The following is a 24,692-nucleotide window of genomic DNA, read 5'->3' on the forward strand; positions in this document are numbered from 1 at the left end:
TATTTTATACCAACCATCTGTACAAATATGGGTGGGACATATTATAAAACATTAAAAATGGAACCAGCTTTCCAATCCTAAAATAAAAAGGAAAATTATAGATGTAATGGCAGCAATTGCAACTGGTAGATGGGGAAGACTTATAGGTCTCGAGTATGGGGTCTTACTACTTTTCCATGACTAAATTAAAAGAAGGCAATGCAATTCTACATCTTTCAGTTTTTTCTTTGTTTTAGTGGCTGCTTGTTATTCAGTTCAGGCCTCAGTATCATGATATAGCATTTAGGGAAAAAGATGCATATGAGGAGGCCACCACTGGATGTTATAATGGAGAAGATCTCCACAGTTACCATATATTTGCCCCTGGTGGTCAGATAACTAGGAACAAAGGAGAGCCAAACACTGCAAAAAATCAACATGCTAAAGGCGATAAATTTGGCTTCGTTAAAAGTGTCCGGTAATTTCCTGGCAAAGAAAGCTAATGTAAAGCTGACAAGAGCAAGGAGGCCCATAAAGCCCAGGACACAGTAGAACATGATAAAAGAGCCTTCATTACATTCCAGAATAATTTCTTTTTCCATTAGGTGAACGTTGAAATCAGGAAATGGAGGAAAGGTGAACAGCCAAACAGTACAAAGAATTATTTGAATGAAGGAGCAGAAAAATACAATGGAAATGCCCAATCTTTTCCCTACCCATTTCCTCACTATAGAGTTTGGTTTGGTGGCCATGAAAGCTAAAATCACAATGGTAGTTTTTGCTAGCATACATGATACAGCTACACTAAATATTATACCAAAACTACTTTGTCGGAGGAGACATGTTACTTTATGAGGTTTGCCAATGAACAGTAAAGCACACAGGAATGAAAGCAGAAGGGAAATGAGAAGGATGTAGGTGAGGTTTCGGTTGTTGGCCCTGACAATGGGAGTATCCTGGTACTTAATGAAGACACCCAGAACCAACAATACGATAAAAGAAGACAAAAGAGAACAAATGGCTAAGATGGTCCCCAGTGATTCTTCATATGTTAGGAAGGTTAGCCTTTTTGGAAGACATGAATTCTGATCCTTGTTTGGATACTGATCTTCTGGACATGTAAAACAGTCATCCATATCTAGGAAAAAACCACTCAGGTTAGAAAGATGGTTGCACTGAAATTAAACACATGACACTTCTTCCATTTCCATCATTAGACCCTTCATCAGAAAGTTAGGCTTTTGCAGAATTGTGTCCAAAATATAATAATTTGTGTCTGGCCATTTGTGCCTTGAGTGAGAACTCTGGGCTAATTTGTTCACTGATTGATTAAACAAGTATTTTTCAGGCTTGAAAAACTATGATCTTTGGAGATGTATTTTGCTTTATGGAGCCTGACATTTTATCCTTTTTCTGTTTCCATTAAAAAAAAAAATCTGAAAGGCCATCTCTTTTTTAAAAAAAGAAAAGTGATTCTGTTGTGGTGAAGAGACAGTAGTTTTATATAGCTCTAACTGTATTATTTTTAACCATCAATCACTTTAGTAACTCAATTTAGAAATGTAAAACAGATCTGTGCAGAGCATAGGATTTGATGTTCCCAAGTGTCTTTGGGTGTGGAGAAACACAAATGTATCTCCTTTCTGCATCACTCTGATTTCCTGGGATGTCATGACAGCTTTTTTTCAGGTATGCGTTATGTTGGTGCTCATGTGTATTCTGAAGCAGTTCTTAGAGTTTTAGTCTCTGTACCGCCAGAATCTCAAATATCTCAGCATCCTATCTTTGTCATTATGTAAGCTGCCCAGAAAAAAAGAAAAGAAATCTTTTCATAATGTGAGAAATCAGTTTTGAGATCTATAGTCATAACAAATCATACCATTATACTCAGCTATCAAGTGTAAAAAAGAATGTACTCCTAGAAAGGAATATCTACAAAACATATGCATGACTCCTTTTTCAACACTCACCTATGAGATTGGAAATCTTCCCTTCAGGACAGTGAAGACAGTCATAACAACAAAATGGTTTCCCTTCTATTTTGGTCTTAGCATAACCCAAAGAGCAATAGTTATTACACAGAGAAAGCGGCTGGACCTATACATAAAGAAATGAAAAAATGCTTTATTTTTTTCAATAATTGCTTAGTAATAGTTATTGTCCACAAAGCTTCACAATGTATCATGTTTGGTTGGAAGTGTTGTGAGTGATGTCAATGAAAAGAGGCAAGAGGAGGAAAATAGTATGGGATTTGGAGAGCAACCACTCAGACTTTTTGCCATTTTTTTTTATTAAAGGTTTTAAAAAATTTATTACAATATAAACCCCCCACCCCCTCACCCCTTCCCCCCTTCCCCACTTCCCAGAGCTGATTACAGGGTAACAAATAAACAAACATAATCTAACTAACATAAACCAACTACACTATCAATCAAACCAAAACACACTTTAACTCCTTCTCAAAACAAATATTAACAAATTAAGTCAAAAATAATAATATAATTAAAACTATTATTAATTATCTAAAATCTACTCAAAAGCAAGGTAATATTTTTCAGTTTCATATTTCTTTTGAATATAATCAATCCATCTTCTCCAAACCATAGTGTATCTTTCTTGTGAATGGTCCTTCAAATAGGCAGAGATTTTTGCCATTTCTGCTAAATTAGACACCTTAAGTATCCATTCTTCCAAAGTAGGCTGTGAGTTTTTCTTCCAATATTGCCCCACCAATAATCTTGCAGCTGTTATAAGATTCAACATCAAATTAATTTCTTTAACATCAAAATCTACAATAATATCCAACAAAAATAATTGCGGAGTAAACTTTATCTTTCTCTTAAAAATGTTTTGAATATTTCACCAAATCTTAATCCAAAAGGCTTTAATATCTCTACAGGTCCACCAGATGTGAAAATAAGTTGCATCTAAATTTCCACATCTCCAACATTTGGGCTGTAAATTCGGATACATGCGAGACAACTTTTGGGGATCCAAATGCCATCTATAAAACATTTTATAAAATTTTTCTCTTAAATTTTGTGCTTGAGTAAATTTTACATTTCTAACCCAAATTGTCTCCCATGTATCCAATAAAATTGGATCTTGAATATTTTGAGCCCATTTAACCATACAATCTTTAACTAACTCTGTTTCAGAGTCCAATTCTATTAAGGCACTATACATTCTTTTTATATGAGCTCGACTTTGATCTTTAATCTGTTTTACCAAATTCATATCCTCTAAAGTGATACCAACCTTTTAATTTATACTCCACCTCACTAACAATTGATTATAATAAAACCAAGAATATACAATATTTTCTTGCTTCAACTCAGTTAAGGGCTTTAATTGCCAATGCTGCCCAACCAAACTAAGTAATTCCTTGTAAGAAATCTTATCCAAATTTACTCCCCTAGATACTCCCTCTATCACATGTCCAGGAATCCCCCAAATTGGGATTTTATAATTTAACCTATAATAATATTTCTTCCAGACACGCAACAAGGCACTTCTCAAAATATGGGTTTTAAAAACCTGATCAACTTTTTTATCATAAATTAAATATGCATGCCATCCATATAACAAATCCCATCCCTCAAGAGAAAGAATGTTTTTATTTGTTAAGTTGAGCCAATCACTAATCAGTGTTAAAGCCACCGCATCATAATACAATTTTAAATTAGGCACCTTTAGTCCTCCTCTTTCCTGTGTATCCTGCATAATTTTGAATTTAACTCTCGGCTTTTTCCCTCCCCAAATAAATTTGTTAATCCCCTTCTGCCATTCCTCCAAATTAGCATCTTTTTTCAAAATAGATATCAGCTGAAATAAAAGAAAACTTTGGAAGTATATTCATTATAACTCCCCAACAAAGATAATTGTATTTTTTTTTTCCAATCATTTAAGTCCTTTTGCGCTTTTGCCCATAATGTCCCATAATTATTTTTATACAATTTAACATTAGAAGCTGTTATATGTACTCCTAAATATTTAACCTTTCTCACTATTTCAAAACCTGTTAATTTAACCATAATATCCTTTTCCTTCATAGACATATTTTTCACTAATATTTTAGTCTTATTATTATTTACCTTAAAACTAGAAACCTTCCCATACTGAATTAAAATTTCAACCAAATCCCTAACCGAATTTGTCGGCTGAGATAATGTCACAACCAAATCATCAGCAAAGGCTCTCAACCTATAATCATTCTTATGTATTTTTATTCTCTTTATACAAGGTGACTCCCGAATTTTAATAAGTAAAATCTCTATTGTTAAAACAAATAACAATGGTGATAAAGGACATCCCTGTCTTGTACCCTTTTCAATTTTAAATGCTTCTGTTAATTCCCCATTAACTATGATTTGTGCAGATAGTTGTTGATATATAGCCTTAAGGGCAGATAAAAATTTATCCCCAAAATTCATTTCCTCTACTACTCTAAATAAAAATTGCCAATCTAATTGATCAAAAGCTTTTTCAGCATCTAAAAAAATCAAAGCTGCAGGGATTTGATTGTTCTTATCTAAATACTCAATTAAATTAACAATTTGTCTAACATTATATTTCATATATCTTCCAGTTATAAATCCAGACTGATCACTATGAATCAACTGCTTCAAAACTCGCATTAATCTATTAGCCAATATTTTTGAAAAAAATCTTATAATCTGTATTCAGAAGCGATATAGGCCTATAATTTTTGGGCTGAGTCAAATCTTGATCCTCCTTCAGGATCAATGATATAAAAGCCCTTCTCCATGATGGAGGTACCTCTGCTGCCAACAAAATATTATTAAAAAGTTCCTTCAATGGTTCTATCATTTCTTCAGATAACATACCAACTTTTAATTGTTTAATTGCCCAGACAATCTCTTCAGAAGTAATTAAACCATTAATCTCATCTCTTTGTTCAATAGTAAGTTTAAGAAAATGTGATTCCTGTAAGTATTTTTCTATATCTGAAGCTTGTATGCTTTCATTAGCATATCTTTGAATAAAAATCTAAAAAACTTCTTTTAATCAAATTTTGTTGATAAACTTCTTTACCTTTATAATTTATTTTCTCTATAATCCTTGATTTCTGTTTCTTTCGTAGTTGGTAAGCCAACCACCTACCAGGTTCATTTGCATTGCAAAATGTATTATGTTTCATATACCTCAAATTAGTTGCGATCTGATCAGATATTAACATATTAAATTGCTCTTTAAGCAAGATAATAGAAGCCTTTAAATTATTGTCCAATGGATTTAATGTAAGAGCCTTTTCCTTAGATTTAATCTCTACTTCCAACTCTTTATGTTTCTGCATCTGTTTACGTCTATGCACATTGTTCATATGAATCAAGACCCCTCTCATATATGCTTTACTGGCATCCCATACCATTGGCATTGAAGTACCCTTATGCATATTTAAAAGAAAAAAATTCCTTTAAATAATCTCTATATCTCTGTACATTCCCCTCATATCTAAATAAGTTTTCATTCAAATTCCCATCTTCAGTAGATAACTCCATCCATACAGGACTATGGTCTGACAATATTCTGGGGAATATCTTAGCATTCTTCACCCTAGAAAAAAAACAGTAATTAAAAAAAGTCAATTCTAGAATACGACTGATGCCTGTCTGAAAAAAAGGTAAAGTCTCTTTCTTCCATATTCCGTTCACACCAAATGTCTCTGTTCCAAATCATCCTTCAAATCAAAAACAAACAAACAAAAACAAACAAACAAACCTCTGGGTAATTTTGCATGATTAAGAGATTTATAAGAACTCTTCTTGTCTTTACTTGAATCCAAAACACCATTCCAATCTCCCATCATAATTACTGATTTATAGTCCAACTGGATTATTTTCTGATGTATCAATTTATAAAAATATTTTTGTTGCTGATTAGGAGCATATAGTCCAATGACAAGACTTCTCTTGCCATTTAATAATAATTCAATAATAACATATCTTCCTTGTGGATCAGAATCAATCAACTTCGGTAATAAGTCTTTCTTCACATAAATAACTACTCCTGCTTTTTTCTGTGGAGCAGAGGCTGTAAAATGTACTCCCAGCCGGGAATTAATCAAATATTTTTCATCCTTTAAAGCAATATGAGTCTCTTGCAAACATATAACATCATTCTTATGTTGTTTCAAATAGTAAAATACTTTCTTTCTTTTCTGTGGAGAATTCAGGCCATTAACATTCCATGTCAGGAACTTTGCCATCTCTAGGAGCTTGAAGCCTTTGGAACACTGCATCTAGATCTGCAGTTGATGACATCTTCGGTCTTTTTCCTCCCACTGGCTCAGAGGTAGCTGCCTGTATTGTAATTCCAGCATCTACCTTTTGTTGTTCTTTTTCTCTGTGTTTATGGGCTGCACGAGTCACTCTCTGCTCCCTTGGATCTTCTCTTATCTCCAAACACTGTTGCATAGATTCAACCAACAACTCTTCTCCTGTTGGTGACATTGCTCCTGCAGCCAATTGTCCTTCGAACTTACTTTAATTTCTTCTAGATCTTGGAGATGGTGGTGCACCTGCCTTCAGAACAGAAATGTAAAAATCTCTTGCTTTTAAAATTGTCTTAAGTCTGTAACATGTTCCAACATAGTTCACCACTATGCCAACAGGTACATCCCATCTAAATTGAATCTGTCATTTCTTAAGCTCCTCAGCCAAAAAAGCAAAATCTTTTCTTCTTCTGAGAATTTTTGGAGGTATTTCTTTTAAAATTATAACATCTTGAGCTGCAATTTGAAATCTTTGCTTATAAAAATCCTGTATAATTTCATTATGAAGTGATCTCCTGGAAAAATAAACTACCACATCTCTTGGTAGATTTCTCTGCTTTGCAACCCGTGAATTAATTCTAAAAATTTTCTCTATATCTCTCAGCATTTCTTCAGGATCACATCCCAAAATAGAGGCTAATTCTGCTGCAATTTGTTCTTTCAAATTTTCTTGTACATTCTCCTTCAACCCTCTTATTCTCAAAGCAAACTCCATATCTCTGTATTGTGACATTATAATTTCATTCTGTACTGCATCCACATTATTTTCAACTCTTTCAACTCTTCCTTCTAACCTTTCAACATTTCCAACCACCTCATCCACCCTATCATCCAGATGTTCTACGTGGGCTGTAAGCCCACGAAGAACCAGCACAATATCTTCCCTCATCTGATGATTTTTCTGCTCCAAAAGCTCCGCTGTCTCAGCATTAATCTTTTGTACAGTTTTCCCCATAGCATCCTGTACAACATTCTGTACAACATTCTGTATATCTTTAAGTGAAAGTACTTGAGATGGGGGAGAGGGTGGAGGAGACTTAGGCTTAGGTTGCTGTATAGTCTGTGTTACTGGAGAGGAAATTGAAGCTTTAGGAAGAGAAGAAATTCCATGACATTTTGAAGCCATTTTTTTTTTAAAAAAAGAGATGAGAAAAAGGAAAAAAGGAAAAAAATCACTTCTTATAACAAGATAAAATAAAGGGGTAATAAAAACAACCCCCCTTACTCAAAAAGAAAAAGAAAAACTCTCTAAGTAAGCAAAGTCTGTTACATTATTGAAACTTTGTTGCCAAGTAAAAGTGAAAGTCCTCAAACAAAGAAACAGGATTTCTCTGACATTTTTCCTTTCACTCCAATCGTTAAAATAATAGCTGGAGAAGACAATATTTCTTCTTGAGTTAAAGTTAAAATTCAACACAGTTCTGATCCTCCTGAACAGCTCCATCTGCTTTAAATTTTACTTACAGTTCTTTCTTATATAGCAGATGTGGAAGCAGCATCTAGCTTCGTTCTCCGCAGGAGAACAAAGGCGTCTTGAGATGCGGAGTTATTCCAGACTCCAAAGGAGCTTTCACCCTTCGTCTCCCAGAAAATAATCTCTGGGAGGCTAGAGGAGCTCGACTTCTATCCAGAAAAAACTCACCTTCTTCCCTTTGCCTGGGAAGAAAGTTCCTGGCCGCAAAACAGCTGATGGTCGCTGTCTTGCCGGCTCTTACACAATCCCGAGACGGGCGGCTAAAAAAAAGCCGCCATCAACGCTGCAAACGCCACCGGAAGTTTTCACTTTTTGCCATATATTTTAAATGAAACTAAGATAAAAACCTCTTTGAGTTAAGCTCATCTTCTGCTTATACAAGAAAATGTCCATGTAGGCTTTTTTGGTATCCAAATGGAGGTTGCTTTTCTCTATCTTCTTTGTGGAAGTTTTTTAAAGCTTCTGTGGTGTCCTTAGTGTTCTCTTAGCTTGGTGGTTTTCTTACAGATGTTTCATGACCAAGCTACCTAACATTATCAGGTTTTTTAACTTCTTCCAGCTTTTGGTACTAAGCCAAACTTAGATTGTTTCTCCATGAACCAATGTCTGTTACATGCTGACCTTTTCTGAGATGTAAAGCAATATATGATTGCATTAATGATATGGATTATGTACTTTAAAAGTCATCAGAGAAAAGCAGGTAGGTGTAAAAGGATTTAGTTATCCTAATTTTTGGATCTATATAGGTTATAACTTATAGCATCGGTGCAGGTATCTGAGGAGTCCTTGTGCCACAATGGGATTAGCACACCCAGTTTGCTCCAGCAGAAAGGGCCTGCTATGGATCTTGTCTGTGAAGGAATTCCAATTGGTGGGGTCAAGGAGAAAAGCTTTTTCTACTGTGACCCATGAACTGGGGAACAGTCTCCTCCAGCGATGAGAGACACTCTTACCTTCTTGACCTTCTGGAAGGGCATTAAAACATGTTATTTTTCAGTTGGCTTAGAGCCCTGAAGGGGGCAATCTTCAATGGAGGTGATTAACAGGTAGAGGAGGAGGAGGAGGAGGAGAAGGAGGAGGAAGAGGAAACCACCTCACCTCATTACCATCTTGGTTTTAGTTTTATATAAATTGTAATGCTTTTGTATATTTATCTTTTTACTGTTGGTAAGCTTCCCAGTCACCATAGCATTGAGATGGGCAGAATAAAAGAAAGAAAGAAAAAAAGAAAAGAAAGAAAGAAAGAAAGAAAGAAAGAAAGAAAGAAAGAAAGAAAGAGAAGGAAGGAAGGAAGGAAGGAAGGAAGGAAGGAAGGAAGGAAGGAAGGAAGGAAGGAAGGTAGGTTCATGTAATCATGCTATTAAGTCACTTCTGACTTTATTTAACCTGAAGGGAATATTTCCAACTAAACTTCCCTTCTTATACCATTACTTTCCCTGGACCATCTCTTAATACTTCAGGCAGATGACAGAAAAATCACTAGAAGTATTCCACAGCTCATATTTATTCAATTAAAAATAAGTAACATTATCCAAACATGAATTTTGGCTCTACCTGGTTAAACCTGCTTGGCCAAATGATGGCTTCTTCATGTATCACTAATATGTCCTCTTGGGAAGTCACAGATCCTATTCCACCAATTTTGACTTTCAAAAAGGACTTGTTTGGGAATGTCACCCAATTGATGACATCAAATCCAATCTCTAGTTCTCCATTTTGGTTGAAATATATTGTTTCTCCTGCAGTATTATTGAATGAGATCCTTCTTACAATTTCATTGAGCTACAAAAATACAAAATCACACATGTAAGAAAACAAAAATAGTAAATGAAGAGAAGAACTAAACATTTCATCATGGTCTACAAAATGGTGAAGATTTAATTCCACTTCAGAAATATGGGGAAAAAACTTTTTCATATTTAACGTATCTCTTAATAAAGAACACAAACATTGTCTACCATACTGTTAAAAATTTTAAAATCTACAGACTTACTTGAGCTGATATTTGTAGTAACAAATAAGGGATCCAACAGTAGTTCAGTTTGTATGAGCCTGTTTGGACAAAGAGGGTGAAAGATGGCTCAAGCTTCTTGCAGTTACTCTTCACAAAGAAACAACAAAATAACAATGTCTTGGACTTCTGATTGGGCTCTTGCAGTGATGCAGATGCAGGAAGATGGGGCTCCGTCTTTCCCATCTGGTTTCATCCTGCTGGGGGACCATGGAAAGGGTTGAAAGTTGCCCCAAAGAGGCGGCAACCAAGGAGGGGACTCTTGTTGATCACAAGGGGGTGGAAGCCCCCCATTTGATTTGAGGAAGCCCTCCAGCGGAGCAAAGACTGACTGCATTTGTATAGCCAGCCCTAAGCTATGGACAATGGAACTCAACCAGCACTATCAAGCAACTTTACAGCAATGTGGATGAAACTGAATGAGATCAGATCTTTTCTTCATGATTTTAAGAATTTTCCTGAAAATCTGACCAAAGCATCCCCCCCCTATGAAAGAGGGAAAGGAAATTTCGGCCCCACTCCTTCAGAAAAGAAAAGCGGCGAATTAATACTTGGGGACACTGGCAAAACCTATAAGACTTATTTGGAATTAAAATATACTTACAGTTTGAAAATGTGGGCACAAAAAGTGTTTTTAAGACCTTTTTATTTTTATTTTCTAAAGAAAAAGACTTGAAAAGTTTAACAATATATGTTTTGGATCTAAAAACTGGAAAATGGTGTTGATGACATCTAGTAGTGAATTATGGCACTACAACTTATTTATGCCTAAAAGAAGCTTGGCTTGAAACCCAGAACTACATAAGATTTTGGCTGGCCTTGGAAGTATTTTATTATTGAGAATTACAGTTGAGGGGGAAAAGGAACAGACATTGGGGCTGCTTATCTATGTGGCAGAGATGATAAACATATTAAATTTCACCTGTCTGAATTTTGAACATAAATACAGACTTTCAGAATTGCATGGTGGATTTTTTTTGGGGGGGGGCGGGGAACACTTTGGATTATAAATCTTGATTGTTAAACAACCCTCAAAGATTCTTCTCTCTCCCTGGAAAGAAAGGATATATTTTTGGACAAAAAAAATTGAACTCTACTTATATCTGCTTAGGAGAGATTCAGGAACAGACAATCGGTTGGATAAATCTATAAAGGCTATTTTTAAAAACAAAACAAAACAAAATAGATGTTTCATACTTAGCCTTAAATAGTAAAACATCTTTAACATCTGTTCCCAGATGTTAACTTGCTATATCATCAAGCAAATGAAATACAGAAAGAAATTCTTTCCATGCTGAGATTGATACAAAAAACAATTATTCTAGCTTGTGAGCAGGTTATTAATAACACAAGGGAGATAAAAGAAGAATTTTCTAATTCAAATCTACACTCTGAAGACAACTACAGAGAAGGAACCAGTAACCCAGAAAACAGAAAGAACACTAGAGAATGCTGACACAAACATTGATGATCTAAAGAAGGAAATAAATGACCAGACAGAGATAAATGAAAACTCAGAAAATATAATGATAATATTGGATATGGAAAAGACATTTTATAAATCAAGGTTTCAGAACATACTGGATGACAAGGAAGGAGAACTGATGGAATGGAAGATAAAGTCATTATTAGAACTGTGGGGTATCGGAGAAGGAGGGAGGTGGTTTAATGAATATCTATGGGCTAGCTCTTCCAAAAGCATTTTAACCAAATTGTTCCAAATAACATATACAAAATTGAATTATTTGATGATCCAAATGCAGTGACTTGGAAAGTTAGTTAGCAAAGAAAGAAAGCTAGAGTAAGATTGAAAGAAATAGACACTTTGACTTAGTAGAGGGTATACTAGTATACTAGGGATACTATACTATTGAGGTTTGAATATGGTTAAGAATAAATAGTTAGAAATAGAAGCATTTTTATAACTAGATAGCTAGGATTTGTAACCAGAATATTATATCTTGGTATGAAAAGGAAAATAAGAATATGTTAAGAACTTTGAATAAGGGATTATTGATTAGAGGTTTGAATATGATTAAGATTACATTGTTAGAAATAGAAGCATTTTTATAATTAGCTCAGATTTGTAATCAGAATATTATATTTTGGTAGGAAAAGGGAAATAAGAATATGTTAAGAATTTTGAATAAGGGATTCTTTTGGTTGCCCAAATACAACTTGTTTTGAAATTGTAAATGATTGGGACACTTTGAACATGGATGGGAAATTAAAATTGAAAATAAAGCAAAAATAGGATATGGATTTAATAAGTGGAAATTGAATAAAAATGCAATTAATATATGTTTGGGCTAGGAAAGAGTTTCTAAACTGATATTATTGATATTATTAGAAAAATGTAACAAATGTTGATATGTAATTGTATGTTTACTAACAATAAATGCAGAAAAAATGTTATTACCAGAAGAAGTGAGGATGTACTGGAGGGTACAACATTGGACCTAGTTGGAAAAACTTATATGTATCACTGAATATTTAATAGACTCAGTCATCACATTGTCTATTGAGCACTTAATAGAAAATTAATAAAACATTTATAAAAAATATCAATGCCTTGAGGGGAGGGAATCAGTAGAAAAGGTAATTTGCCATAATAGATTTCAGCCACAAAAACAGCCTTTTCGAAGGACATTGATTTTGTGCACTTCCCTTGCTAAACACCTTCAAAAATTAGAACTGTAGCTATATTAATTGTTTCAACAAAATTACATATTTTTAAAATGACAAGGTTGGAGTGCCTTCAGTCCTTAATATAAGAATACGAAGATCTATTTTTATAATCTTTGAGAACTGAAAAAAAAAACAATTGTTATTACCAGAAGAAGTGAGGATGTACTGGAGGGTATAACATTGGACCTAGTTGGAAAAACTTATATGTATCACTGAATATTTAATAAACTCAGTCATCACATTGTCTATTGAGCACTTGTTTATGAAAGTAACAAAGTTGGAGTGCCTTCAATCCTTAATATAAGCATATGAAGATCTATTTTTATAATCTTTGAGAACTGAAAAAACCAACAATAGGCAAAACAATGTTTGGCTTATAGAAAATTTTAAATAAATTAAGGATTAAGACAATATTGGGATATAGGATTTCAAACATTAGGGTTCTGAATTATTTTAAAAGAATAAAATACTGGAAAACTGTATTTCATACTAACATAACAATGAGAGTAATTTATAATAGTATTTAAACATATCTTTGGGGACCTGCACCATGTCCTGCATTGGGAATTTGACTCAGTTATGTTAACTATACAGGAAGTCCTTGACTTACAACAGCTCATTTAGTGACAGTTCAGAGTTACAACAGCACTAAAAAGAGTGCCTTTTTTTCACCCTTATGGTCATGTGAATAAAATTTGGATGTTTGGCAACTGACTCAAATATTTATGACAGTTGCAGTGTCCCAGAGTCATGTAATCACCTTTTGCAATCTTCTGACATGCAAAATCAATGGGAAAACAAGATTCACTTAACAATGTTGTTACTAACTTAACAATTGTGGCAAGAAATGTCAAAAAATGGAGTAAACTCATTTAACAAATGTCTCACTTAGCAACAAAAATTTTGGGCTAAACTTCGGTTATCAGTTGAGGACTACCTGTATTGTATCCTCTTAAGAACGATGCTCCTAGCAGAAGATATTAGAGATATCCAATAAAATTTACTTGAGAAAAAAATAAATAAGACTCTGAATAAGACCTAGTCAGATATAAAGAGAAAACTAGATGAGGTTTTGAAAATTAAGAATGCAATAAAGATGAACTTTAAGAACAATAAGAATAATTTCCTTTCATTGTATTAAAAAGAGAGAGTATTTAAACTGTTGAAGAATTATGAAACAAGGTTCAATAACAATCAGAATGAATTACAGGTATTTTTTTTCTGTGTAAAAATAAAAGGAAAACAAAGTGGTTGAGAGATGAAATGAGATATGTTGTTATTCTAGGTGAGGGTTGGGTTTTAGTTTTGTTTAGTTTTGTTTTTGATGATGATGATGATGATAATGATGATGATGATGATGATGATGATAATAATAATAATAATAATAATAATGATGATGATGATGATGATGATGATGATGATGATGATGATGATGATGATGATGATGTTGGAACGGACCTTGGAGGTCATCAAGTCCAACCCCCTGCTCAGGCAGGTAACCCTATACCATTTCGGACAAATGGCTGTCCAGTCTCTTCTTAACAACTTCCAGTGTTGGAGCATTCACCGCTTCTGGAGGAAGATTGTTCCACTGGTTAATTGTTCTGTCAGGAAGTTTCTCCTTACTTCTAGGTTGCTTCTCTCCTTGATTAGTTTCCATCCATTGCTTCTTGTCCTGCCTTTAGGCGCTTTGGAGAATAGCTTGATTTCCTCTTCACTGTGGCAGCCCCTGAGATATTGGAACACTGCTATCATGTCCCCCCTTGTCCTTCTCTTCATTAAACTAGATATACCCAATTCCATCAACCTTTCCTTATATGTTTTACCCTCCAGTCCCCTAATCATTTTTGTTGCTCTTCTCTGTACTCTTTCTAGAGTTTCAACATCTTTTTTACATCATGATGACCAAAACTGGATGCAGTATTCCAAGTGTGGCCTTACCAAGGCAATGTAGAGTGGTATTAATACTTTGTGTGATCTTGATTCTATCCCTCTGCTAATGCAGCCTAGCACTGTGTTGGCTTTTTTGGCAGCTGCAGCACACTGCTAGCTCAAATTTAAGTGATTGTCCACTAGGACTCTGAGATCCCTCTCACAGTTACTACTATTGAGCAAGATACCCCCTATACTATACCTATACATTTGGTTTTTCTTGCCTAAATGTAGCACCTTATTTTTTTCATCATTGAATTTCATTTTGTTAGATAGTACCCAGTGTTCACGTTTGTCCAGATCCTCCTGTATCCTAAGCCTGTCCACTAATTTTGTCACTCTGTGTGATATATTGGATTTGCTTACATTTAACAAAATGTAGATATTTCTATAAATATTTTGGGATTCCCAACTTTTTAGTATGAAAGCCGGCTTTCTATCTATTGTCTTTTTGCTGAAAGTATGGAAGTCAGGTGAATTATTTCTCTTTGTTATGCTAAATTTTAGTTTATTTATTCATATCAGAATACTGGTATTACTTTATATTTGCAAAATGTGGATGTGTCATAGTTGAGATTTAAGATATTGAATGTTTATTTGAATGGGATAAATTCCTGTTTGGAGTGGTTTTATTTTGAAATATTTGCATTTGGAATGGGAAAAAATCTTTTCTAAGGGAGAAGTAGTCTCATTTTGTGGTAGTAAATTTGATTTTCTTTAATTTTGTTTACAGTAAGCTATCAGGATTATTTTATTTAAATGGGATTTGCTTACTGATAAGAGTTGAGATGAGCATGTTGATTGTTATATATGTTAATAAACATCAATATTTTAGAGCTTTTTTGGACTTTTTGTTGATGACTTGTTTGGAAAACACATTATTTTTTTCATCTGCTAATTGTTAAGAATCACTGGAGAAAGCAATTATATTTGGAAGGATTAATGCAATCACTAATTAGGAAATACACTATTGAATAATTAAAATAAGTTTAAAAATATTCCAAAATCCATAAAAAAGAAACAGAAATAATAATAAAAAATATCAGACTGTTTCCTGCATTGCGGGATTGCAGTAGTGTTCCAAGTGTGTCTGAGATATATTAACATAAATAGAAAGGTAGAAAATATTCTGGAATATAAATCTTTTTTTTTCTTTACACTCTCCCTTTATAAAAAAAACTATTAAAGGTTTTATAGGAAGAGAAATACACTATGACCAAAAGCAAAATGATATTAAACTAAACATTTAATTTAGCTGCTAGATGACATGGAGACAAATCTACATACTCGACACTTGTCAGAGTCCTTGAGATGTTACCTTCCATGGGTGAAGTTTGAGAAATTCAATAAGTCCTTGTCTGCCTATTCTTGCTCTATATTTGAAGGTGGTTGTATGAACAGCATGTATTGCCTGTGCCAAAATATAGACTGCATTGTAGATGCTATAGCTGTGGCTAGTCATGTCCATTTCAAAAACAGATGCTGGGAGGGTCTCTAGCTTCTCCTCACCAGTGCAGATTGGTAGATTGTCCATCACAGAGTTGTGTTTCTCATCCATCATGGAGCCTGAGAACACACATCCAAATGCCTCCTTCCAGAAAACCCTAATAAAGCCATCTTCTTGATTGAAGTTTGGCTTTCTCATCTGAAGAAATTCCTGAAACCCTAGAATTTCCCTTGAATGAACTGCAAAGCATAGAGCACCATGGAGAAAATCTAAGTCTTCCCATCTCTGAAAGGGAAGAGATGTGAAATCCATCTGGGCTGTCATAATCCAGATTTTAGCATTTTCTTGTAATACTATCCCTTCAAATTTTGACATACTGGGAACTATTCTCAAAATTATCATTATCTCAATTTCACCTTGAATTAACACAGAATTGACAGTGCTGTTCATCACAATACTGTACATTTTCATCCCTTCTTTCACCATAGTGAGAATGTCAGTAGAATAAGAAATTAATGGAAATCTTTCAATGAAGTCAAAACAGATTCCACTTTTGGAAAACATGGGAATCACATTTTGTACAAACTTCTCCCCATTGTCATTATTCACACACAAGGCTCCAATCCATGTCCACATAAAATGCTGTAGTAGCAGAAGAATCCCCTTATATTGATAGTCCATATTTGGAAACATTTGGTGATAAAACCCAGCCTGTTTTTCCTCATGTGTCATTGGAGCAGAGCCATACGTCAACTATAGAAAATACAGAAGGATTCAGAAAGGTGATAATAAGATTTGATTTTTTTTATATAAGGTATATTGATATACTTTTCAAACTGGTAGTGTTTAAGTAAAAATTTAGTTCCATTTTATATTATTTGACAATAGTATACCTTCAACATTCTCTTTTTTATAAGAGTTTAATAATAATTTTACACAGGGCCTTTTTTGTCACAGAACGTCCAAAATGGAGTTCCGGCACCTTTTTGGGATGGAACCTTGTAGAGTAGGCAAGGCGGGTTGTATGACGTGTGTGAGTTTCGGCACCTTTTTTTTTTTTTTTTACAAAAAAGCAGTGATTTTACACAAGTTATCAAGCTTTGTTAGTCTTAAGATTGCTTACATTCCTTTGTCTCTTCCTATGCTTTATAAATCCAGACATTTGGTTCCATCTATTTTGTGAATTCAGAAAAGGGGCTACTTTAGTTCTTAAATATGCTCTGTGAATGTATTCAGCAACAATTGATGCATCAGTGGTCATTAACAAGTGCATTTCACAGATTCCAAAATAAAGCTGAAAGAGAAATATGCCACTTGATTTCACTCAATTGTTTTGCTTTATCCCAGGGACCAAGTCTTATCTAAAAGAAATATTATATTTAACCAGATTGTATATGTACTGCATATATATGTAACCTATATAGATATAGGTTACCTGAGGAAACTTGTAAACGTGCAGAATGATGGCCACATGAAGACATGCATCAGTGTCAGGTCCTCCAATTATTGCTACTGGATATTTCTGGATGTCACAGTTGTAATTAGGGATTAATCTGTCTTTAGATGAAAGGAGTTCCATTGAGGCATGGTATATCCCTTTAGAAGTGAACTGGCTGTTATAGATTCTGAAGCCCAGTGTAACATTGGGTAAAATCTGGGGATTAGTATTGATCTCCTCAACTGCAAATGCTAAAGCCAGGATATGTTGATAAATCTTAGTCATGATTCTGAAAATAGAGGTACATGAACTGCTATAATACATTTAACACAGAATATGGTAACTATTTTAGCCTTCCTTTCAAGTATAATGTGTGGAGTTGATCCACTCTCTCTCTCTAAGTATATATAATGAGTCTGATTCACACTCCTTATTTAAACTAGTCAGTAATCTAAACAAAGCAATTTATCAGAAAGAACTGGCAGCAGTCATATGAATCAATTTCCCCCCTATCACTGCTTAGTATTCTTTTTCTTCTATGACTGTATTAGGAAGGGTTTAGTATGTCAATGGTGCCTTCACTATTGACCATGGAGGTTACAGTAAGTAGCACGCTGTGAAGCATGTGTTTTATGGTTATTGCTAATGAGATAAGTAGTGAAGTACTTTATCATTCCATCTTTTCTCTGGAAAGATTTACAGGGCAAGACTAAAACACTGTTCCATGCTAGATTAAGTTAGGATGTTCATCAAAAGATGTTACTATCAATCAGAATAGAACTGGAAGGGACCTTAGAGGTCTTCTAGTCCAACTCCCTGCTCAGACAGGTGGCTGTCCAGTCTTTTCTTAAAAACCTCCAGTGATGAAGCACCTACAACCTCTGAAGGAAAGCTGATCTACTGGTTAATTGTTCTCACTATTAGGATGTTTCTCCTTAATTCCAGGTTGCTTCTCTCCTTGATTAGTTTCCATTCATTGTTTCTTGTCTTGCCTTCTCCTGCTTTGCAAAAAATAAATTGACCCTCTCTTCTTTGTGGCAGCCACTCAAATACTGGAATACTGCTATCATGTCACCCCCCTTCTTTTCTCTAGGCTAGCCATACCCAATTTCTGCAATTGTTCTTCATATATTTTTGTCTCCAGGCCAGTTGCTCTTCTTTGAACTTTTTCCAAAGTCTCAACATATTTTTTTGTACTGTGGTGACCAAAATTGAATGATACTAAGGAGGGAAACCTGGTTCTCAGCTCCCTTCATATAGCTGTTGTGTTGTACAGAGGAAGTACCATTTGAATACTTTTGGTTGTACAGTAATATAATTAAATTAAGTATATGGTATAGTATCTCCAAAGAAAATACCTGGCTTCTACAGGTCTAATCTAAAAATGCTGACATTTAGGGAAAGCAGGGAGACTAGCAGTTGGACAAAAATAAATATCCATTCAGTAAAAAAAATGGCATTTGGTGACATCCGATTAATAAAGCAGATAAATGCAACAAATATATAAAAAGTGTAAATGCCATAAAATTATTATGCACATGCAAAGGCAGTGTACATATGAATATATTGCACAAATAACCAGCAATTAGTTTTTTTTTACTCAAAGATACCTCAAGACCAAATGACACATTCTATTCTAGGCATCTATAAACATTCAAACAATGCTCTTAACACTCATTCATAATCAGTTTATTTTACACATATCTCTCTGGCCATGACTGAGTACGTACATACTATCCTCAAAGAGGTCGCTAGAAGGAGCTGTCTTGAAGTCCATCATCATATGAAACAGGTAGAGCTGAGAAATGATGCCAGCAATGTTAATGTTCCCTGACTGATATTGCTTGTGAAGAATAGGCAGAGGTTCCGTGATGCTGCATTTACTATGAGAAATGTTACCTATTACTTGTGGCCAAAGCATTGATAAGAATGTTATGGGCACACCACACAGAAGGAACCAATTAATTCTGGAACTTTTCTGTACATTTTCTTGTCCTTCTAGATTCTTAGCTAAAGACCTAAAGAACTATCTGGAGTTTGTTCTTGTGTGTTTGTGTGAAAAGGATGGAAAGTTCAGACTTTAAGATAAAAATCCTAGGCTAACTTTAACTGCAGATGGGAACTGTACAAAGGCTGTTAACAGTCCTCAATCCACTTGAAGTGTGGCTCCTAACAATCATGATTAGTGTTATTAGTGTTACACTCCCCACCCCACTCTGCTGCCAATCCTCAACAGAAATGCTCACAACAATGAAAACCTCGGACAGGAGGAAGAGTGCGGGCAGGTGGGCAGGCAGGTGTCTTGCTCGGCTGTGGCTCGGGGGGCACTTTTTTAGTGCCACTGTAACTTCGAACAGTCACTTTTTTTGTCATCAAATTTTTGACACTTTGCTAGGCGACTGATAGTACTCGGATATTGCCATATCCTAAAGGTGGTACAATGGGTGAAAAGGTTGAAAAGGATCTAGGGTTTGGTGCTGATCCTGGTGCTTCCACTGAGCCCTGACAGCCCTGCAGCTCCAGCCATCTCTCGCTGAGGCTTGTGCGATGCTGCGTTGGTTCAGCTCATTCCCATCCCCCACTACCACTTTTCTAGGATGGTCGCGTACCACCTGCCAGGTGCCAATGTACCACAGGTGGTACCCATACCACTGGTTGAAAAGCCCTGCCCTAGATAACATGCATGCATTAACAAAATGAACTAGCAATCTTAGGCTGCCAGAACTACTGATAAAAAGCATTGTAGACTTCCCTTCCCATGTATGCCACATGCCAAAAAAAAAAATCCCTTCACTAATAATAATAATAATAGTAGTAAAGTTGGAAGGGACCTTGGAGGTCATCTAGTCCAACCCCCTGCTCGGGCAGGAAACCCTACACCATTTCGGACAAATGGCTGTCCAGTCTCTTCTTAAAAACTTCCAGTGTTGGAGCATTTACTGCTTCTAGAGGCAAGCTGTTCCACTGATTAATTGTTCTCACTGTCAGGAAGTTTCTCCTTAGTTCTAGGTTGCTTCTCTCCTTGATTAGTTTCCACCCGTTGCTTCTTGTCCTGCCTTCAGGTGCTTTGGAAAATAGCTTAATTCCCTCTTCTTTATGGCAGCCCCTGAGATATTGGAATACTGCTATCATGTCCCCCCTTGTCCTTCTCTTCGTTAAACTAGACATACCCAATTCTCGCAACCGTTCCTTATATGTTTTAGCCTCCAGTCCCCTAATCATCTTTGTTGCTCTTCTCTGTACTCTTTCTAGAGTCTCAACATCTTTTTTACATCGTGGTGACCAAAACTGGATGCAGTATTCCAAGTGTGGCCTTACCAAGGCATTGAAGAGTGGTATTAATACTTCACGTGATCTTGATTCTATCCCTCTGTTAATGCAGCCTAGCACTGTGTTGGCCTTTTTGGCAGCTGCAGCACACTGCTGGCTCATATTTAAGTGATTGTCTACTAGGACTCCGAGGTCCCTCTCACAGTTACTACTATTGAGCATGGTGCCACCTATGCTGTACTTGTGCATTTGGTTTTTCTTGCCTAAATGTAGAACCTTGCTTTTTTCACCATTGAATTTCATTTTGTTAGTTAGTGCCCAGTGTTCAAGTCTGTCCAGATCCTTCTGTATCTGAAGCCTGTCTTCTGGAGTGTTGGCTATTCCTGCCAGCTTGGTGTCGTCTGCAAATTTGATGAGTTCCCCATCTATCCCTTCATCCAAATCGTTGATGAAGATGTTGAAGAGTACTGGGCCCAGAACAGAGCCCTGGGGCACCCCACTACACACTTCCCTCCATATAGATGCAGTTCCATTGAGGACCACTCGCTGAGTACGGCCGGTCAGCCAGCTACGGATCCATCTGGTGGTGGTTCTGTCTACCCCACATTTTTCTATCTTGTCAAGTAGTAGGTTGTGATCTACTTTATCAAATGCCTTACTGAAGTCCAAGTAAATTATGTCCACAGCATTCCTCTGATCCACTAATTTTGTCACTTGGTCAAAGAATGCAATAAGATTTGTCTGGCATGATCTATTTTTGACAAACCCATGTTGGCTTTTAGTAATGACTTTGTTTGCCTCTAGGTGTTCGTTGATTCGTTGTTTGATTATCTTTTCCAGGATCTTCCCAGGTATTGAGGTCAGGCTGATAGGTCTGTAATTTCCTGGATCCATTTTTTTTCCTTTTTTGAGGATGGGAACTACATCAGCTCTTTTCCAGTCCTCTGGTAGTTCCCCTGTGTTCCAGGATCTTTTAAAAATATAGTTCAGTGGCTCCGATATCACATCTGCCAGTTCCTTGAGAACTCTGGGGTGTAATCCATCTGGTCCTGGCGATTTGAACTCATCTAGGCTGGACAGGTGCTCCCTAACGATTTTCTTGCCTATCTTAACTTGTGTTTCTGTTTTGTTTTTTATGGCACTATTTTTGATAGGTTGGTCTGTTTTTTCCCTTTGTGTAAAGACAGATGCAAAAAATGAGTTAAATAGTTCTGCTTTCTCCCTGTTGCTTGTCACCTTCTTGCCACTTCCACCCACTAATGGACCAATCATTTCCTTCACTTTTTTCTTGTTTTTTACATGTTGAAAGAAGCTTTTTTTGTTATTTTTGACTTTGGTCGCAAGCCTTAGTTCATTTTGAGCCTTGGCTTTCTTCACTTCATCTTTGCAGGCTCGGGCTATTTGCTGATATTCTGACTTAGTTATGTTCCCCTCTTTCCACTTTCTATACTTGTCCTTTTTATCTTTCAATTTGTCAGAGAGTTCTTTATGCAGCCATGCTGGTTTCTTTTGAGAGCTGTTATTTTTCCTCTTTGTTGGTATTGTGCTAGACTGTGCTTTTATTATCTCATTTTTCAAAATTTCCCAAGCTTCTTGAGTTGTTTTCCCCTTGAGGATTCTCATCCATGGAATCCTTCCCAAGCCCTCTCTAAGTTTATTGAAATTAGCTCTCTTGAAGTCCAAGACTCTAGTTTGACTGTGTTCTATTGGTTGTGCTTCTATAATGTTGAATTCTAATATTGCATGATCACTTCCTCCCAGGGTTCCTATGGCTTCAACACCATCTATCATTTCATCTCTGTTAGTGAGAATTAGATCCAAAATGGCTAATCCCCTAGTTCCTTTCTCTACTTTTTGGGAGACAAAGTTGTCTGCTAGGTTTGCCAGGAACCTGTTTGATCTTCCACTTGGTGCGGAGTTTGTCTCCCAGTTGATGTCAGGGTAGTTAAAGTCCCCCATTACTATTGTGATGTGCTTCCTACATACCTTAGTTAGCTGACTAGCAAAAAGTTCATCTATTTCCTCTGTTTGGTTGGGTGGTCTGTAGTATACACCTATGGCAATGTCATTTCCCCCCCCCCTTTTATATTGACCCAAATGCATTCAAGACAGTTTTTATCATTGTTGTACTCTATTTCTGTGGAGATGTAGTTATTTCTTATATAGAGAGCAACTCCACCTCCTCTTTTATTTGGTCTGTTTCTTTTAAATAATTTAAATCCTTCTAGCTGTGTGTTCCATGTGTGAGTTTCATCCCACCATGTTTCCGTAATGGCAACAATATCATATCTGCCCTCATTAACCTGAATTTCTAGTTCACCCTGTTTGCTGTTCATACTCTGTGCATTGGTGTATAAACACTTTCTTCTTTTCTTTTTTAATTCCATTTTCTATATTACTTTATTTTTCTTTCTGAGAATATTTTCAATAATATTATAAAAATGATTCAGAATCAGAATAGAGCTGGAAGGGACCTTGGAGGTCTTTTAGTGCAACCCCCTGCTCAAGCAGGAATATCTATATTATTTCAGACAAGTGGTTGTCCAGTCTCTTCTTAAAAACCTCCAGTGATGAAGCACCCACAATGTTTGAAGGCAAGCTGTTCCACTGATTAATTGTCCTCACTGTTAGGAAATTTCTTCTTAATTCCAGGTTGCTTTTCTCCTTGATTAGTTTCCATTCATTCTTGTCTTGCCTTCTGGTGCTTTGGAAAATAAATTGACCCTCTCCTCCTTGTGGCAGCCTCTCAAATACTGGAATACTGCTATCATGTCACCCCTAGTCCTCTTTTCTATATCAATTCATGAAAACAGAACAATAAAACAGAGAGAAGAAATAGTGTACATCCATAACAAAGGATACATATATCACTAAAGAAGAGGCAACAATTGTTCAATGCCAACCTAACATAAAGCCTTGGGAAACTGTGTTTTCAAAGATATGTGGAATAGCATCGGGTGGGATCCTTATATACATTCCAATAAATGGCCATGTTTAACAGCAGAAACCAGAAGCACACCCATTCTGCTTGATCTTACTAGACAGGTAGAAACTACTACAGATGATCATTTCCTCAAATAGCCAGACTCTATCAATTTGAAGACTTTATAAGGAGAACCAACATGTTTTATATATATATATATATATATATATATATATATATATATATATATATATATATATATACATATTTTATTAATTTTCTAGTTTTACAGTCAAATATTTAATAGACAACATGTTTAACAAGGTAGGAAATATTTGAGAAAATATGATAGTCTCATTTATTTCTCTTAATACCTAATGCAAGGGAATTCAGATAACCTCCTTGTCAATATACTACTCGAGAATCCTCCCCCCAAAAATTCTCCAGGTTCATTCTGTTTCTGAAAATCTTATTGTTTATTGAATAACTGCATGGTTTTGATGAAGCAAAATTAATTCTGAGGTTCCAATGCCATTTCATAGACTTAAACAATATTTCTCCCAGCCAAACCCCCAACTTCTTATGTAATTCATATCAACAGGTTCACTTTATTTTTATTTATTTATTTTTTTAATTTTTATTCATAATACAATTAAAACAACAATGGACAAGCATGACATTCCAGAATGAATTTTCCTATCAGTTCCTATCATGGTACAAAAGTTTAATACATCAATCTTAGCCTCTATATAAGCCTCATCTTCTATACAATACAATTATATATACAATTATATGTACAGTTATATATATATATATATATCTTTTAATTCTACCATTAACTTGAAGTCCGAGCAGTTCTTAATTCATACCAATGGTAAAATTTGCCCCAGATTTCGAAGTATTTGTGTTCTGTCTTGTCTTTCATAATCATTGTAAGCCTGTCCATCTCAGCACATGATAAAATTTTATGCAGGATCTCTTCTTCCGTTGGGGTTCCCTTATTCCTCCAATTTTGAGCAAAAACCAGTCTGGAAGCCGTTAAAATGTGTAGCATTAAATAAAGTACGCCTTTGTCATGCTTTTGTGTAGTTAAACCTAATAGAAAGAGTTCTGGTTTTGGTTCTACCACTTGCTCTAATATTTCTTCCAACCATACTTTAATCCTGTTCCAAAAATCACGAGCTTGCGTGCATTCCCACCACATATGATAGTAAGTTCCACTTTTCAAATTACAT

At 35.5% G+C, this 24,692-nt stretch overlaps 1 protein-coding gene across 1 annotated transcript; it reads right to left on the reverse strand.

The window, feature by feature from the left end:
• Positions 1–215: 215 nt before the first annotated feature.
• On the reverse strand, positions 216–17,549 carry LOC120299484 (vomeronasal type-2 receptor 26-like). Its single transcript, XM_039324336.1, has 6 exons — positions 17,262–17,549; positions 15,698–16,579; positions 9,303–9,530; positions 7,089–7,334; positions 1,950–2,076; positions 216–1,117 (listed from the first exon to the last, which is right to left on the reverse strand). Exons 1-6 carry the CDS (start codon positions 17,547–17,549, stop codon positions 216–218), a joined length of 2,673 nt encoding a protein of 890 aa, XP_039180270.1.
• Between the last annotated feature and the right edge of the window lie 7,143 nt (positions 17,550–24,692).

The sequence above is a fragment of the Crotalus tigris genome, unplaced genomic scaffold (genome assembly GCF_016545835.1).
Source record: "Crotalus tigris isolate CLP2741 ecotype Arizona unplaced genomic scaffold, ASM1654583v1 scf7180000024297.1652928, whole genome shotgun sequence".
NCBI lineage: Eukaryota > Metazoa > Chordata > Lepidosauria > Squamata > Viperidae > Crotalus > Crotalus tigris.

Excerpts from the sequence above, each read along its gene's own strand:
- LOC120299484 (XM_039324336.1), bottom strand. The coding sequence starts at position 17,549 with ATGACTAAGATTTATCAACATATCCTGGCTTTAGCATTTGCAGTTGAG. Across the intron at positions 16,580-17,261 it reads ACGTTTACAAGTTTCCTCAG|TTGACGTATGGCTCTGCTCC; the intron begins GTAACCTATATC and ends TATTTTCTATAG. Across the intron at positions 2,077-7,088 it reads TGGATGATAGGGTGGATGAG|GTCCAGCCGCTTTCTCTGTG; the intron begins GTGGTTGGAAAT and ends CTTTATGTATAG.